This window comes from Pezoporus flaviventris, unplaced genomic scaffold, assembly GCF_033815535.1.
Source record: "Pezoporus flaviventris isolate CSIRO_AGI_PZ_B2104156 unplaced genomic scaffold, CSIRO_AGI_Pfla_v1 ptg000001l, whole genome shotgun sequence".
NCBI lineage: Eukaryota > Metazoa > Chordata > Aves > Psittaciformes > Psittacidae > Pezoporus > Pezoporus flaviventris.
In genome coordinates, this window is record NW_026892549.1 from 38,784,512 (window position 1) to 38,803,632 (window position 19,121).

Genomic DNA, 19,121 nt, shown 5'->3' on the forward strand with positions numbered 1-19,121 from the left:
AAGGGTGACACCGGTTTGACAGGAAGACCAGGCCCTGTTGGCCCACCCGGAGCTGGTGAGCCAGGACTTATGGTATGTCTATTTTTCATTTGGTGTGAGGGAAGCATGACAGAAAGGAAAAATTCTTAGTGCTTCTCTGTTAAAAAGGATATATGTGTGTTAAATAATACCATCTCTTCTTTCTTCCACTAGTTCTCGCTCCCATACGTTTTACATTGTCTGACTTTCATTTCCCTCAATAAACTGGGAACGTTTCCAGTTCCTTAACTTTTCTAATTATCTTAATCTCTGAAACAGCTAAGAAAAATACCACCTTATGCAAAACCACGTACATATTTAAACAAATCTGTTCCCAATAGATTCAAATCTGCATGTGGTAACTTCAAAGTTGACTGCTTTTCAGTATCATTAGAACATTCACATCAGCATGGTTTTGAGGGAGAGACTCCATTTCAACCACTGTAACATTAGAAACAGTCAAACCTAAACGTCCTTCTTGAAGATATTCAGATTGCATAGGTGGTCAAAGGTAACAATTTGACCAGTATTGCCTTCACAGAAATAACAGTGAGAGAAATTAAAATATATATATAAATATATATACTTTCAGACTCTATAGTAGTTTTGGCCCTGAAGTCTCTTCCTTCTTTTCCTTCCCTTCCTCCTCCTGGTGGCTGTAAGCTAAACCTCTTTGAGGTAATTCAGAAAACAATTACACCAATTTTAAGGTTGCTTTTTTTCCAAAGTGTCAGACAGCATCTTTTACTGAGCTGTTTACAATTCAGCTGACTCAAACTCATTTTTGGTTGAAAGACCTCTAGTGCAACCACAAGGGGGAAATTTTGTGCAGTTTTTTCATAAGGCAAGGAAAGGTAATAATGATTTCAAAAGAGGTGCTCCCAGGAAAAAGAGAAAGACAGTTTGGAAACTGAACTCATGCCTGATTGAAAATACACCTCTGGAGAGGACAGAGTTCTCGTTGAAGAGCCCACAGAACAGAGAATTACTAATAAGGCCAGTGGTGACAATCAAACCAGGCATAATTCTGAAGCTCTCTGCTAAAGACACAGAAGCATATTTATGCAGAGCCAAATCTACTGTCATTCTGTGGTGTGTGTGTGTAATCTCAAGGAATAAGCCAGAGGGAAAAATAAAGATGCGGGAACACACTGTGGAGCAGGCTCAATATGCACAGGTTTTGGACTTCCATTTAGTGAAAAGTTTTAGTTGCCTTATTTTCTCCTTGTGCTCCTATGAGGTCTGCTTTAAAAGAGAGAAAGTCATGTTACTATTCCCTTCACCAGTTATAGTCAGATTTCTCTACAGCTACCTCTTCTTCAGTACTGCTGTCTATGGTCTTTAATCTGGTTCTCCCTGTCTCTTATGGTTGTACTGGTAGTGTTAATAACAATTGGTAACAATTTGTGAACCAAACTAAAGTTTAGGGAGTGAAGATTTAGAAAGTATAAGCAATAGGAACTTCAGCTACGTAACCTGTGATTCATAAGTAACTAGAAAAGTAAAACTGTCTGCCTTGTTATTGCTGCAGGCCAGAATACTCATCATTTATTCGCTTTGAATATCGTATTACTGTATTATTTTTAACAAGTTATAACTACACTAACATTTAAATATGTACTTGAAACTGACAATGACATAGAACTTGCTGCTTTTGATTTGAGTGATTAGTACATGTTCTAAGCCATTTTAAACATACATTAACAGGGGCCTCAAGGACCACAAGGTGTTCAAGGTGAAAGAGGTTCACCAGGAGAAGGGCTTCCAGGAGCAAAGGTACAGCAGTTGAAGAGTTTTAAGACCAGAGCAGCACTATTAAATGAGTACATGCCAAAACAAGTCCAGAGAAAACACAGGAATCTGAGAAAGTAGCTTCTAACTTAATATTAAAATTTGGCATCAATTAACTCAATATATTTTCATAGAATTCAGTTGGTCCAAACGTGACTTCTAGACACAGCTAGCCATTGGTGCCTGTAAAGATGATATTTAATTCACCTGATGCTTGATTTGTGAGATCTAAGCCTGAAAAGAATTCCAGCTATAATTTTAAAACAGCCTCCAGCATCTGACTTCAAATAAAATATTGTACAAATGATTACTAGATGAAAAATTTAGGGGTTTATTGATGCTGTTTTCTAAATCCTTAGAGATCTTTGCTGTCACTGAAAACAGGCTTCTAAGCTTCTGAAATACCTCAGCCACGGATTTATGCATTTTGGCAGAAGTCTAAATTCAGTTTGTGGGAAAAGAAAGCTGCTGTTACTAATTTTCGGATCCAGGGAAAGTAGTGACAGTAGTAGTTGCACCTGCATGGATGGACACAGTGCTAATCCCTTTTGCTGACTGCTGAAAACCAAAACCAACTCCCAGGCTAAATTGTCACTTTGACCATTGGTTACAGTAACAAAGTGACACAGCTTGTATATGAGCTATGCATGCACCAAGGCAACTTTTGTCAGGAAAACAATAAAAAATTATTTTACAGATGCAGGCCCCAGATGTCCCTTTACTAAAAATCTTCATGGTTTTGCTTAGCACAATACTTTGGTCAGCTAGCAACACAGAATATTCAAACATCCAGTATGCATTTTATGATTATATGACTTGTCTAACTTCATTGTTGATGGTTTGTATTTGCTTAGCTGATCTCATGCATGAAAACAAACAAAAAATGATTTGAAGAAAAAGTATTTAGGGATCATTCCGTTGCCACTGAAATAACAATTTGTGTGGGAAGAAACACTACAGCTAATAAGCAGCAACACAATGCACAGTGGGAACAAGTACAGAAGACTGCATAATCTAGCCACAAGTATTGAGCAACTGAGATAGATAGGCAGAATAAAATAATCAAATTGGAAGTCTGCCAGCATTATTGGAACTCTTGATTCCATTAAGATGTACTACTTTTTACTGCCAAATCTAATCTGGCGTCAAGCATGTATCAACAGAGTCTATACGTATATCTGGTCTTATTTACAGTGGCCAAATATGTCAGCTGTCTGGTTTAAACACATTTTAAACAGGTGATTTATTAATCTAAAGTAAATTTTACAGTTGCTTTCTTCTGAACAATTTTACTACATGCTCAAAGTTCAGTAAAAAGGAAAATGAAGGCAGGTGTTCTAGGGCATCAGAAGTAAAGGATGTTATTTTGAACAGAAATCCACGTAATATATTGCAGTCAAAGTTAAAAGGTGGAATTAGTTACTAGAGAAAGAAGAGACCTGTCTGGGACATCACTTCATTGTCTTGGGTGATTCTGTGACAATTTACACAAGCTAACATCTGTCTTTACATGTTTTATTAGCAGAAGTACAAGAAAGCACAATATTTATGTCCTTATTAGTAGCCTGCATTTCCCCCAAGAGTACTGTTTTTGTAAATAAACATTTAGAAAGACAATGACATTTAGAAATAGACAACAATACAGTCTGGCCTGTTCTTTATCCTCACAAAATTCTTAGTGAGAACCAGATCCTCATTGCCACACTTTAGTGAGAATAACCCGTTAGACAAATAAGCAGAATTCAGATTTGTGTTAGTCTCATTACTCAGCCCTGCTTGCATTTAAATTAGTTGTGGCTTTGCCATTGATTTGAGGGAAAGCAGGACAGGACCTTAAGCAATTGAGGTGGGCAGAAAGATAAAAAAAAGCTTGTTCAGCTCTTTCATTAGCAGTTTCAAGCTCATTTGAAAAGATGACCTCTTTGGTATCCTGGAAAACAGATTCAGAAGCTATTTTCTGTTTCTTATTTCATTTTTCATAACAACAGAGCACTGTCTCTAGTTACTTCAGAGAAAACAGATGTATATTTCTACAATAAACAACATATTATTTTTTCATTATTTTTTCATGCAGGGAGAACGTGGTTTTGACGGACCAAAAGGCCCTCGTGGACTTCCAGGCATCAGCATAAAAGGTGAAAAGGTGAGCAGTAAATACACCAGGAGGTTAACAAAGTGCCAGTAAATCTACATAATACACGGTTGATAATTTACAACAAAAGGTGTAATGAGGCAAGGTCCCTACAATAGGGCCTGGATAATAAGGTATTTTGTAGAGAGATTTATGCCCAATGAACTCTCACAACCTATTTTAACATCTCTTCATATTAAACAGGAAATGTTACAAAAAGCATCTGATTCTGTGGGAAAGTTAAGGTTTAGAAAGGGATAAAGAGACTAGCAGTTGTTTGCCCCTGAACCAGCAGGGAATAAATGCATATATGAAAGACAAAAGGTCAGATCCCCAACTTCACTGATTAAAGGGAAGTTAAATCAGCACATACTGACACAGGAGCTGTCCCAGATTGTTTCTGTATCTTTACATAACTAAGCAATTGTACTTTGTTTGCCAGGGTGAATTTGGTCCTCCAGGTTTACCTGGGCCAATTGGATTACCTGGAATTGGAATTCAAGGAGAGAAGGTGCAGTTTTCACTTACCCCTCACCTCACATTAAATATGTAATTACAGATAATATTTTTAATAATTAACTTATCTTTTCAGGGAGTTGAGGGCCCAAAAGGACCACCTGGCTCCAGAGGGCTACCAGGACAGGGACTACCTGGGCCAAAGGTTAGGGAGTTTTCTGAACTAAAAGATACTGTGTTGTTTTTATTATTGTATTTCCTGATTAAGAAATGCTCCACCTCTATCCTTATCCTTGTTAAAGTGCTGAATACCAATCTAAGTGTTGACATAGTTGCAGGAAATTATTTTCTTTATTAATATCATCAAACTGTAGAGCAGATCCTACTCCACTGAAAATTCTTGATAAACCAATGCTATAGCTATCTAGTTAGGTTTTGGCCTGGTTCACCACAGAACCTTTGAGGTACTACATACCAGATCATGAACTGCACTTTGTCCAATACATTTCCATAGAAAGGGTTGTCTGCCTTGAATTTGCAGTTTCATCATATCAGATGCAGATATATTGAGTCAATTCCAAGAAGTAGTTACACTTTACACGGAACACCACCAAAATTTCAATATCATCTTTCATCCTCACTGTACTGTTTCCATTCCATAAATGTAATATACATACCTTACAGACCTGCTGCCTACTTTGTTCCTTCTGCTGCCTGTTGTCACACTTGACTTTGTGTATTTACTGTATATAGCAGTTAAGAAAACTGACAGAATAATTTAGTCTTGACTGATTAGCAAAATACAGATCTGTTAATGAAAAATGTCACCCTTGAAGTATTTGGACTGAAGATGTAAAGTGATTTTCTGGAAGAGATGATGAAAGTTTTCAATGACTGAAGGCAATTAAAGCATAGTATATAGGAACTAGAGGTCTAAGCATCAAGGGTTCCTGCCAGGTAAAGTATTTTGCAACATCAGTGATCACCTTTTACATTTTGAGTGATTGTACTGGGATCTGCCTCACCACTGGTAAAAAGATAGAGAAGGCTGCATTGTCTGTGGATGTCAGATCTGCTCCTGAAATACCAGCTACTTTGGCAGGAAAAGACATATAATTAGAGATTTACAGCATTAATCATTACCACCAACAGCTTTATGGTGACAGCTCAAATCGTGCTACTGATTCCCAGTCTTTGTGCCCAACTGTTTAACACATCATACTAATGAAAAAAATCTTCAAGAATTTAAAGACTAATATTTCTTTAAATATAAGCACCCAAGAATATGCTTCTATATTTTTCCATTATAATGCTGTTAAAAACTAATTTCTGCTTCAGGGTGAACAAGGTTTGCCAGGAGAGACTGGAGTGCCAGGAGAAAGAGGTATTGGAGAACCTGGTTCTAAGGTACATTGTTAATAGAGGAATTATTTTTAGTTATTTATTTGAATTTGAAGTTTGTTTTTCCTGAGTATCCTTTCTGTAGACACATAAAAATAGGTTTAGAAATAAAAATCTAGCTTCTTAGTCTTCAAAATTTTTACCACAGACTTTCAAGAACCTCCAGAAATAGGAATATTTTAAATACCCCAGTTCTGTACAAAAATAGTGACTGAAAATTTCCACCTGCCTGGCCGGTGCTCAAGTCAGACTTGCATACAGCTCAGCTAAAACTCTGTCCAGAATGCCATCAAGGATATTGAACAGTTGCCAGAACTCACAGCATAAGCTCAGCTATAGCCAGAGCTGGTGAAAAAAAGCACTGAACAGTGGTTATCGTTCTGTTTCTTCCCTTTTCATACAGGATAGGATGTAAACAGTACTTTTGTGATAGTGGAAAGACACAGGGCTATCCTGGTTTTGCTTTTGTTCGTTAGGGATTTGGGACACAGGTTGGAAAAGGAAAGAAACTCTTCAATTTCTTTCTTTAATTTCACAAAATATGGTAATGCTGAGTGAACATATTTGACACCAAATGATGTTATTTTATCTGAAATCAGATCAAGCGCTTGAACCTTAGAGAAATAATCAGATAAAAATTCTACTGCCATTAATAGATTTGCACTGATACTCACCAGCAAAATGTCAATCATCATGTCACAGTCAGCTCTATCTGGTATTTACTTCAAATGCTGCCGCTTCATGAAATGATGGCATTATTTTTTAAGAATGATCTGGAGCATTATTAGCTAATAATATCAATTGCATGGATAAAATTTACAGTTCAAACAATCTGACAATAGGATTTTTCCAGACATGAGAGTTGTGTTGATTAAAAACCAGCAATATTTGGGTTCATATGCATAAATGTTTGCTACAAACACAGTTAAGTGAACTTTTAAAGACAGATTTCCTTAATTCAGAGAAAGAGTAGTACCAAGCCTGTGTTTAATAGAAGGACTTACTTTTTACTGATGTCAGGGTGAGCCAGGCCCTTCAGGACTGGCAGGTCTGCCTGGTCTTCCAGGAGAAGATGGAGCCCCAGGACAAAAGGTTGGTTCATCTCTTTCTGCACCCTACCTGTTTCCCTGCAAGCATTTCTACTGTTCTCCCTGTGCGGATACCCAAACCTAGAAGAGAGTATTCTTGGACAAGAGGAAAAGTAGCACATTGCCTGGGGGGGGGGGGGGGGGGGGGGGGGAGGTTGGGTTTGAAGAGGGGGAGAAATTCTTTCAAACATACTTTTTTAGGTAAAAGTTTTTCTTTCTTTTTTTTTGGGGGGGGGGGGTGAGGGGGGAAAGAGGAGGGGCATGTGTTTTACCTTGCTTACAGTTCTGGGGTCTTTTTAATCCACAAAGTGCCCTGCAACTCAGAAGGGAAACCACTAGAATGGCTAGAGGCATCCTTTCATAGCCTTCCAATCAGGGTATTTTCCTAAATTCAGAAACACCACACATTTAAAGATTACATACATGCCACTTCATGCATTCCACACAGAGTTTTACAATGGTTGCTTCTCAATATGGAAAGAAAATCCTGGGCCCACTGACCTCAGTGGGAGTTTTGCCACTGACTCTGAAAGATCTATGATTTTAATGAGCTTATTCAAATGAATACAGAGTTGATCTTGCACCATGTCTATACAGCATTCTGAAATGCTGCTTTGATTTTTCTGTTCAAGGGTGAACCAGGTTTACCTGGTCTTAGAGGTCCTGAAGGTCCTGCAGGGATTGGAATTCAGGGGGAAAAGGTAAGACTTTCTTACTAACAACCCTAACTATTCTATGATTCTATGATTTTATGTGCACCAGCTAGAAGACAGAATTTCACTGTCTTTCACTGATATTTACAACTAATTTCAGTTAACATGTTCTTAATATTATTTGGTATGTGATATGTCTTCTCTATTTTTGTAGGGAGATCAAGGTCAGAGAGGAATACGTGGATTAACAGGACCAACAGGAGTACCTGGACCTGCTGGAGCTAAAGTAGGTTTATTACCACATTATGTGCGTGTAATATAGGCACCTAAAGCTGTGCTTTGTTCTAGGTCTTGGAAAAAACTGTCCTGGAATTAAATTGCTTCTTAAAAGATAATTAAAATAAAATTCAGCGATGGCTTCTCTTAGCAAGGTGCACTGTGATCCCTAAAAACATCTAGAAGGATTTTTAAATAAATTTTGCATTTAACATATTGCTTCCCTGTCAGCTTGAAAAAAGTTAAGGGACACTAATACTGGTATTTTTATGATGAGATATTTAGGAAGATAAATGATATATGGCATAAACATATGTGACGGCACTTTATTTTCCCTTACACTCAATAATGGCTGATACACTTTTACGGATTTGGAGCTGCTATTCACTCAGTACTCACTGAAAGTGAGAGAAGGGCTACTCCAAGTTTGTCTTCCGCTTTCACATGAAGCCTTTTGCTATCTATATACACAAGAGCGTGTATTTCCACACACTCTTTAAGATAGGAATTTTACCCCTATCTTCCAGAAGAGGAAAAATAGGGGTGAAAAAGAACTGAAAGAACTATTTATAAAAATCTACTCTAACAGAAAAATACATGTTTTCAGTAGACCTGCACAGCTGGGCAGGAAGTCTGCAGTGCTGGATGAGCTGGACCAAGTCTCGAATACATTAGAAAGGGATTTCTAATAACATACATTTGTTCAGTGACCGAGAAGAACCTCATTTCCATTAAGAAATCAGAATCAACCTTTTTATCAGTTCTTCAAGTAGTTAGATATTACTCCACATAGAATAGAATATTAGAAATTCTAACAGAATTTTAATGCAATGTTACAAATTATTACATAAATGCTTTCTCTACAAGTGGCTTATGCTCATTTTCAGAAAAATCCATTGGTTTTGCTCTCCTTCACTACAGGGAGAACCTGGTGCACCAGGACGTCTTGGAATGCCAGGCCCTCCTGGAAGAGCTGTGCCTGGACCAAAGGTAACACCCACACTCCAGCTCCTAATGCTTATAAACACGAGGTGAAAACTGTGAAGTAGGCCATGCTATTATTTGTGCAAATAACTTCAGCCTTATAAGCTCAACTAAAAATGAACAGTTATGAACTGTATCCACTCTAGTTACCACCATACCCTGGTATTAACTGTATGCCAGCCTGAGATGGCCTGCCTATGTTAATTTCTTATTTTAGACAACCTTGGGTATCAAAATACTTTTCTTTCTTCTGCTTTTGGTGGTTTATGCTTGCAATGGCAATAAATAAAATTAGCTATTAATTTTATATATATAAATGTGTATAACAGAAATCCAAACCCACAGTCTGTGGCTGGTGTTTATTAAGATACATAACTAAAATATCTATTTTCTTCGTTGCAGGGTGACATTGGGTTACCTGGTCTTGCTGGACCAATTGGAGAACCAGGTTTTGGGCTTCCTGGGGCAAAGGTAGCTCCTAAATTGGTAAACTAATTTCTGGCAGAACTGTGAAATAAGGCAGGAGTTCAATAAGCAACAGCAAATAGCCTAGCATGGCCAAGTGTTTGTTCATTACAGTTCTTAATGTGTTTGTTGGACAATGATGGCAAAGTATAACAATTTGCAGAGCCAGAAAACCATGGATAGTCAACCTTCCAGAATCCTAGAGCCATAAGCTTTTGTGGCAGAGAACTAGGAGAAAAATTACTGGGTTTAATTAATGAGGAGTGAATACAAAGTGAACACATGATTTATGTGTTTACAACAGTCTACCTGTAAAGCATAGCTGTTTTTTCTCAGGCAGGCTCCTTTGCTTCATTCCTAATTTTGACACAGGGAAATCCACAGACTCAAAAAAGATGTGAGTACATAGGCCAAACTGGCAATATGAGAAGAAATGCCTTAGATAATGGAAGAAGTATGTTAACAAGTATCTAATCTCTAAGGACTTCTCTCTAGCACTTCTCTAGTACTGCCTCAGGGTTGCCTAGATTCAACTTTTGTAAGCTGCTCTTCATTCCAGGTGGATTTTGTTTGAACAGCAAGAAAGCTGGGACATACAAACCTTTGCTTCTCAAAATAAACCACATCCCTGCGACTTTTTTTTTTTTAACCTAGTGAATGTTTTAGTGCTTTTGAGTAGAGCCCTTATCCCTTGCTCTTTGACTGAACTGAACACAGTAATAGAAGCATGAGAAACATGGAAGAACCTTTAGCCTTTTTTGACCAGTTAATGGTTTTCAAGATCCTTTTTATTTTTTTTTTCATCGGGGGAGATAATGATGGTGATGGAATCATGTACTTTTCTGGTGCAGTTCATTTAATTCAGAGCACTTCATGTTGTCCTGTTTCTGGGTATCCCACAGGCATCCATCAACAGGAAGCAGGTCCTTTGCCAAGAGTTGCAAGTCTCTCTCCCTCAGCCTTAAGCCCCCAGAGGTCTTTCAGTTGGGCAGCACTGCATGATTCTGTGACTATGCTCTTCACTTTTTGCTGTCTTTGTCAGTATCAGTGGTTTTGCTGTTGCTTCACTCACAGACACATATCTGCACTAAGCTGTACAAAGCAAAACCTCTTACAGTCTCACTTTTTAAATTATTTTTCATGGGCCTTTGCTTGCTACTGTTATTCATACCCATATTTTGGTAGCTACAGGGACAAACACAATCATGATCATCCATCCAGTTGTAACTCTGAGCAAATCACTGCACCAGCCAGTATGGCTGAGAGGATTAAAGTCCTCTTAGTTTCCCTGGTAAATTTCTTCTTGAGATACTCCAGCTATCTGGATCCACGAAAGGAGCTTAATTGTACATCTCCAATAGGAAGCTCCTGTTATACTCAATAGCTTTAATGAGGTTCTGCAGCATTATAGGAAGATACAGATCTGAAGGAACAAAACCAGACATGAATCTTGTGACAGAAAACAACAGTTTTAAAACTGGTCACACAAACCATTGTTGTCCTCTGCCCTACATCCTTTATCTCACCACACAAACACACAGCATGTGCAGAGCTGTGGGGGTTTCCCAATACTCTGCAGCAGTTTATCTATCTGCAGTTATAAGAATTACATAAAGCAGCTACTGAGTAATTCAGTTCCCATGCTAGACTTTTGGCTGTCTGTCAACTTGGGCTTGTTCTCCCAAAGCTGGAATAATAATAAGCATGATAAAATTATGGGAAATGCAACTGAAGTCATTCAAGACAGAGCTCTTGAAAACAATTCAAATTAGTGGCTTAGCAATGAAAGGTCCTGTAAATCCTCAGGCTATTAAATATCCCAGTTTTAGTCCAAGATTAATAACCTACACTAATCATTCAGATAGTAAAATACATTACCAGATAGATAAAATCAAAGTACAGTATATTTGCCAAAGAAGTTTCACTTTTGTGGAAAATTTCCTGCTAGCAATGGTTTTGGCATTCACCCCATCTGTTTTTCCTGCCTTCACCAGGGTGACCGAGGTCTTCCAGGACCACCCGGGCCCTTTGGGCCAAAAGGAGATGGTTATCCTGGCCCACCTGTAAGTTTATAGACTTTTTTATTAATGTGCATTGGGAACAAAGAGGTGCTACACCAAAGTGCTTGCATACATGGCTGACATGCTAGGAAGATTTGCTGCTCTAGAAGTCTAAGAAAGCTCCTTAACTTTGGAAATGCATTTCAGCATAGAAGGAAAAAGAAATCTCCCAATGAAATAGTCCAAGATCTTCCATGTCCTCCACTTCTCCTGATTACACAATGTAATATATTCCAAGTGGGGAATATTTTTTGCTATAGTATCACTGATGTTTCAATCGGTTCTCTCAATGTCTTGATGTGGGATACTGTCTTCTGCCCAACCAAACAAAATTTATTCCCAAATAGGAGAATATAGTACAGCTAAGCAGCTATGTCCACATACATTCCAGAACCACTAAAAAAGTGTTACTGTCAAAAGAGCCAGAAGAGCAAACCATCCTCAGTTCTGTTCATCAGGTTGTTGGAAGTGTGGCAAAGAATTGATCTGCTTTACAGCCGTTTACAGAGGTCTTTACTGGTAAATGTGATGAATCCCTGCAAAAAGGATACAAAAAGAAAAGGTTTCTTCCTCTCACTTCCTTGCACATGTATGCAGCACTGGCCTCATGTATCTATTCTGCTCGACAGTGTGCTCCACCAGCCCTGTACAGTAATGAACTGTATGCCTGTGCAGTAAGGAAGTCCCTGGAAGATCGCTGGCGAGAATCAGGGAGTTTGGTGACACACTACCATTTAGCTATGCTAAAGACAATGGTAAAAAGGCATGCAATTGCCACACTGAGGAATAAAAAACAATTGGAATTCAGTTTATAATACTTCCTAAGATTTTTGTGCAATCCAATGAAGAATTGCTTCTGTACCTGCTTCTCCAGATCAGACTCCTCTGTCTCCAAACACATTCAAGTCTTCTGCGTGACAGGCAGCACACACGCAAATGCCACTGGCACCACGTCTGGCTTATTAGAGTGGAATTTAGCCAATTGTAGACCACGGTGATACCACTAAAAGACTATATATTCAAGATACTACCATATTAATGTTAACAAAAGCATGTAGTCAATATAGCCATAAATTAAATTTATATTCTGTATGTGCATATAATTTCAGGGCTTGCCAGGCCTTCCTGGGATTCCTGGTGAACAAGGCCCAGATGGAGTTGGACTACCAGGACCTAAGGTACAGACTTCAACTGCTAGAAAAGTAAATGCATGTGTGCACTCCACTTAATGCAGATGTAATTTCTACCCATAGGTCACAGTCAGAATACCTTTTTAATCCAGCTTTAATTTACCTGTCAGTATGTAAAAGGTAGATCACACAGATCTTCAAGTTCCATTTCAGAACTCATCCTGATGCTGACTTCAGGATTATTGGATATATAAAGGCAATTAAAGGATTGACTACAGCTATTTAAATATACTTAATGTCTCTTAAAATTATTTAGATCTTTTTTTCCACTCACGTCAAACTCCTGTCTGAAGGCACTGATAGGAAAAAGCTAGAACAGTGCCAATGTGAACACATTGATTCAAATGACAGGCAGGAAGCAAAAACTTTTTCATTTTTGGTTTCAGGAACATGGAGCTCATTTTATAATATGGGAATTGTAATTCCCATGTAACTATTGCATAATTGACTGTACATGTCTTGAAGATGTTTTGACCGCTGTTTATCCCAAATAACTTTCTTGTCCTGACTGCAGTATTCATGGGTTAGCATTGTTTAGACTTGCACTGTGCTGTTCAATAATTCTCCTTGCTTTGCCTCATTTAAGTAGACAGATGCTGGTATCTATAGATAAATTAAACTTTGGTATTCACTACTTATTTTTTAAAGTATCGACTTTCAGGGTGATCCCGGTAGTAGAGGACCAGTTGGTCTCCCAGGTCCCCCAGGAGAAGGCCTGCCAGGGTCAAAAGTAAGCCATTTAAACAATTATGTCTCCTATCTTCTAGAATTAATTCCTTTTTTTTACTATAAAAAGTAAACCAATAATGATCTAATAACCAATATGATGATTAATCCCTGGAAAAAAGGACGACGACATAGGCCAGGAAATAACTGTAATTATAAAAAGTAATTTTCACTATGAAACCTCCCAGATTGGAAACCCTTATACTCCTACAGCTCAGCTTTAGAAGTCTATTAATATAATGAACTGGTTTAAAATGTAAACATAAATAAACTGAACAAGGTGAAATGCAAAGATTTTTCACCATAATAATGTATTGCCTGCATAATGTGTCTTATTGGTCCCAGAGATTCAGTTCATATTTGCATGAAGGCTAGGTCCAGAAGTAACCAGTGGTTAAGCACTTCCTCGGCCAGTGTTAGTCCCAAGGACTGGCATGTGCACAGGATCCTTACAAATGAAGAAACAGAGAATTTCATGCAGGGATACTGGAATAGGTATAAAATTAATATTGTGCTATGTGGGTTTTAATTGCTTCCTATGAATAACATGGAACTGAAATATTTTCTCTAAAGTTCTTTTAAAACCTAGCTTATCAACTAGCAACAAGTTTATTTGTAATGCCACATTAATATGTATCTCTGTAGGGCTTAGTGTGTAAGCTTAAATGAGATGAAAGATAACACAATAAGAATCCTCTCTTAAATCTTAATTCAGTCCCAAATGTCCCACCAATACAATCCATCCTTCAGTGCAACATATATCTCTATCAGCAAGGCTATTCATACTCAATGAGCATTAAGCCCTGAGTGACTGAAGTATAAACTGTATTTTAATAATCTGATAAAGGGTAAAAAGGGACTTTGTCAGCTACAGCAATCTTATCCTCACTGCTTACAAGAGGGCATCAATTTGGTAGAGGACGGACAGGAAATTACATGCTGGTGTAACAATTTATTGTGGATTTTTATTATAAATATTGTATTTAACATATGCAGGGTTTCTCTCTAGGGAGCCATCGGACGCCCAGGGCCACCGGGTGCTCTGGGACCTCCTGGTGAAGGTATTCAAGGAATTAAGGTAAAAGGACTCTATCTTCAATATTTAAGCTGTGTTGAGTGGTCAGTCTGAGCAGCAAAGTGTTAAGGAGATTTCACATTTTTTCTTTTATGAGGAGAGCCTCAGGCTAGAAAATGAGAAGGAAACATGAGCACCTAGAAAGTATGTTCTGTCACTACTGCTGTAAACAAGAAGCCCAAGTACATGCATATTGAGGAATGAGGAAGCAGGGTCGTCTTTTATCAGTGGAATATAGCCTTATAAAATTAAAAATGCCATTTCCTCTTCCCCATGTCTCATGCCCACAGAGGCAATGTGAAGTAGTTCTATAAACTACCACCTATGGTAGAGAAAGAGTCTCTATCCTGAATCTATGTGCAATATCAATTTTTCCCAGATGACACAAACTCAAGACAGAAATAAGAAAGGAGGAATGATAACAAATAAAATAGGATAGAAAGGGGGAACAGGAGAATTAAAACTAGTAATGGTAATGGAGTTTTTCAATATAGATCCTTATGACACATTTGAGAAATGTAAGTTAATAAGCTGTTGCCCCAAGTGTATCAAGACACTTGTTAAAATGCAGTTTGAAATACCTTTTCTTTGAAATTTAAAATCAATGCATGATGAATGATTAACACAAAGGATTAATATCACTACCCGGATTATCATCAGGGGGAACAAGGAATTCAAGGAATGCCAGGACCAAGAGGCCCCCCTGGAGAAGGGCTTTTGGGACAGAAGGTATGATACCTAAATCAGAGATGAAGTCCTAGACTAAAGCCAACATACTAAAAATGTTCATTGCGGTCAGCTCTCATTGAGGGTATGTGAGTTCTGTGAGAAAGGAATGGGGATTTGGGAAAACCCCAGTAATTCACGTGATTCACATTTTAATATTTTATACCAGCATCTCTTTCAGTGTTGCTTATTTTAATATTATATGAGGCTTACCTTCTACTGCAACTTGACGAAATACTGATATTAGATCTAAAATCGGTGTCTTTCTTTTAGCCACCCACTTTGGAAAATCTGGGGACTACATCAATGTTAAGAAAATGAGAAATATGGTTGGAATCAGCTTTTGGATGTGATCATACCAGCTCAGAAAGGCTGTATGAAGTCCCATAACCTACTGAAAATCAAACCAGGAGGCACTAATTCATCTGTTTGTTATTCCAAACACCTTTTCTGGGCCAAAAGGTTTCTCAGAGTGACCTTCCCATTATTCATTCCAATTACATGCTTGTCTTTCTTCTCAATTTCCTTACTGTTATCTTGTTTTTCTCAGACACAGATAATAGCCATCATGCAGTATCCCATGAAACAGCTCTGTCTGCATGTACTTGTTTGAGATGGTTTAATGTTCAAACTGTGTCTGCTATTTTTCCCGTTAAAATGCTTAGCCAATACTACAAGTTATTCACAAAATTCACAAATACCAATTGATTTAAAGAATGTCCAAAAAAGATTTCTAACTCATGTCAGAAGCTAAAGGTGAATTCAACAAGGGCAGCTAGAGAGAAATGTGCAAAGTGTAGTAAAAACTGACATACACTTTCTGTCTGCTTACCAACATGGTTTTAAAGGGAGATCGAGGAGCTACAGGTGAAAAGGGGAAAAAAGGAGAAAAAGGTGATGTGGGTGACCCTGGATTATCTGGAGAACCTGTGAGTAACGCAAGTTTATCATGTCTGTTTTCTTAAACTGCTTAAAAGTGAAACACTGGTTTGTGTGCTTGCTATGTAACTACATACGATCTGAAATACTTCATAAACTGAAAGCATGAAAACTGTTTAAAGCATAGAAAAGACATTTCCATGCTGAATACCACATTTCCCAGATAAATATCCCATTTCCCACATCTTGAGAAAGACGTGGTCTCTTTCTTAAGGCAGTGAAAGACAACTGCCATGTTTTAAGACAAAACTATGCAATTCTATTCCATGCCTATCAAGTAACTGTAGCTTGGACCCTCCCTCAAAGCTGATGAACAGATGAAGGGAAGCAAAACAGTAACTTCTGCTGAAGGGCAGGTCCCCAAAAGCTGGAAAGCAAAATGAAGTGCCCGTCTGTTATGATATTTGCATATTATTAAGCAGGGATACATAAACACCATTGCCATTCTTGCCCTGACACTGGCTCTATTAGACTCATATATGATGAAGCAGAAATCTGATCATTCATACCTGGTTTCAGGCAAGTATACAGTAATACCTCCTTTCTTGAGAAAGGAAACAAACACAACATGGCAGACATGAAAGCTTTGCACAGATTATCCGTTTCTAATGTGAACTGACAAACAATGATCCAGTGGGAGATTGAGGTCATCCAATTCCCATGAAAACCTCACCACCTTAGGAGATTGTAGATATTGCACGCACAAGGTAATACCACAAGAACATGATTCTTCTAGCCAAAGTTCTTATTGGCCAAGTATTATTCTAATAATGGTATTGATGAAGTCATATTCTGAATTACAGTGCTACTAACTAATTGCAGCAGCTTAATTAACAATCACTGTTGCAGGGCAAAACTGGACCAAAGGGAGAGCAAGGCCTAACAGTAAGCAAATTCCATTTTTTAAATCCTATTACAGCAAGATATAAACAATAGACAATACTTTCAGATTAAATGTATCCTATGTTAATTATTTTAGAAAGAGCTTTCTGACTTGACGTTTTCTCAGTAATAATATAGAAATAAACCATGCAAATATTTCTGACTTCTTTTCTCATCTACTTTATGCAATTTAAAATTCCTGATGATGTTAGGTGTTTTTCTGTTATGTGTTCTTTTACAGTTAGTGATAGATGACCCAGGTGTGCACCTGCTGCAAGAAAGATTTTTTTTTTTAAGTATTTGAGAGTCTAAAGAGCAAAGATCTTCAAACCTGTCATGGTCTATCACGCTAAAAACTTAGTTACATTTCTGCTTAGTTACATTCTGCTAAGCCTGCATCAGACCCAAATTCAGTGAAGCATGTCAGTGAGTATAAAAATACTACTGAAGTTTATGATGGAAGCTGAGCAGCAGTAGCAAAAGGTTGTATTTGAAATACTGACTCAATGCCAAATGAGTCCCGTCATGCATTTAAAAAAAATATAACAAATGATTGCTCTAATAATGAGAAACACTTCGTTTGCATATCACAGAAGCTATCACTTCTCTGAACAGACAGCTCTGGTGGCAGCAGCTTTTTTTTTTTGTGCTGCTGAAAGCTGGGTAATACAGTGGGCCGGATACATCAGGGTTCACAAATCCCACTTCCATTCTATGTTGCACTCTCTTTCATATGCCAGCTCACTACAAGCAATATGCTTCCTGAAACTGGGTCTATTACTCCACTCCCAATACATTTAAAGGCATATCTATATTATTCAGATGCTAAAATATGAATGGGTACTGACTTTAAGTTTTAACAAGAACAAAATCATCACAAAACATTGTTTAAAGTAACGGTAGTTAATTATTTTAGGTAGAGGTATTACTGAGATGTCAAATTAATGATTCTTATATGCCATATAAAATAGTTCATTGTAAATTGTGGGACTCATGCCAAGCTTGGAAGGTCAGGTTTGAAAGTTAAACAGTAAGATTTTTTTTTTAAAGTCCCTGTAGAATGCGGGTATTTATTATAAACAAAATCTTTGGTAGTGTCAATATTGCAGCTATTTTGAAAGATGTAAATTGTAAAATACCTTATATTTTTCATATCCAGAGAGAAGATATAATTAAATTAATTAAAGAGATATGTGGTAAGTACTCAGGAAATTCTTAATTGCAGATTCTATTTTTTTTTTTTCTCTGTTACATTTACATTCTTCTCCTTTCCAAAAGGATCCCAAGTCCAGTCATCATGATCTGTTTTGTTTTATTTTTCCTTTGCAGGTTGTGGTATTAAATGCAAGGAAATTCCTATGGAGCTTGTACTTGTGATTGACAGCTCTGAGAGTGTGGGACCAGAAAATTTTGAGATTATCAAAGACTTCGTAACTGCTTTAGTAGACAGAGTAACAGTAGGCAGAAATGCTACCAGAATTGGCCTGGTGTTATACAGTTTAGAAGTTCGGCTAGAATTTGGTCTCAACAAGTATACAACTCAACAGGATGTTAAGCAAGCAATTAGAAAAATGCAGTACATGGGAGAAGGCACTTACACAGGAACTGCTATCCGTAAAGCAACCCAGGAAGGATTTTTTGGTGCTCGAACAGGAGTGCGAAAAGTAGCGATTGTGCTAACAGATGGCCAAGCAGACAAAAGAGAAGCTGTAAAACTAGATATTGTTGTTCGAGAGGCTCACGCAGCAAACATCGAAATGTACGCAATAGGGATTGTAAATACTTCAGATCCAACACAGGCTGAGTTTGTGCGTGAACTAAATCTGATTGCTTCGGATCCAGACAGAGAACACATGTATCTCATTGATGACTTCAATACCCTTCCAGGTGTGTTCACTGCAGTTTTATTCTGCTTTGTATCTGATGCTTCTCAGAACAGGGTAAGGGGAATCATTATCTTTGTGGACATGTTATGTTTTGATAATGATCAGGATTAGTTACAAGGTGCAAAGTAATAGGAACCTAGAGATACAGATTCTCTCCTTTTGAGGAGTTACACTAAAGGGCAATGATACATCACACCAATAGGAGGATGTCATCTACAGTGTAAGAAAACATCTGCATAAACTAACTTTCTAAAGCAGAATAAGTGCACTATAAATCTTCTGGACTGGAAACCAGAATAAAACCCACTGGAGTAAATTCTACTTAATCACTTCTATTGGGAAATAACCTATTTTCATTGGGTTATTCACATGAA

General features: G+C 37.7%; 1 protein-coding gene across 1 annotated transcript in view; it reads left to right on the top strand.

Moving 5' to 3' along the window:
* Positions 1–19,121, top strand: part of LOC133268989 (collagen alpha-1(XXVIII) chain-like) — a 33,081-nt gene that overhangs the window by 10,870 nt on the left and 3,090 nt on the right. Inside the window, exons 13-32 of the mRNA XM_061452913.1 lie at positions 4–72; positions 1,726–1,794; positions 3,884–3,952; positions 4,383–4,451; positions 4,533–4,601; positions 5,735–5,803; positions 6,818–6,889; positions 7,518–7,586; positions 7,753–7,824; positions 8,736–8,804; positions 9,201–9,269; positions 11,258–11,326; positions 12,433–12,501; positions 13,175–13,243; positions 14,249–14,317; positions 14,975–15,043; positions 15,889–15,969; positions 16,829–16,864; positions 18,021–18,057; positions 18,191–18,748. Of these exons, the coding sequence (XP_061308897.1) occupies positions 4–72; positions 1,726–1,794; positions 3,884–3,952; positions 4,383–4,451; positions 4,533–4,601; positions 5,735–5,803; positions 6,818–6,889; positions 7,518–7,586; positions 7,753–7,824; positions 8,736–8,804; positions 9,201–9,269; positions 11,258–11,326; positions 12,433–12,501; positions 13,175–13,243; positions 14,249–14,317; positions 14,975–15,043; positions 15,889–15,969; positions 16,829–16,864; positions 18,021–18,057; positions 18,191–18,748 (1,822 nt within the window). The remainder of the gene's footprint in view (positions 1–3; positions 73–1,725; positions 1,795–3,883; positions 3,953–4,382; positions 4,452–4,532; positions 4,602–5,734; positions 5,804–6,817; positions 6,890–7,517; positions 7,587–7,752; positions 7,825–8,735; positions 8,805–9,200; positions 9,270–11,257; positions 11,327–12,432; positions 12,502–13,174; positions 13,244–14,248; positions 14,318–14,974; positions 15,044–15,888; positions 15,970–16,828; positions 16,865–18,020; positions 18,058–18,190; positions 18,749–19,121) is intronic.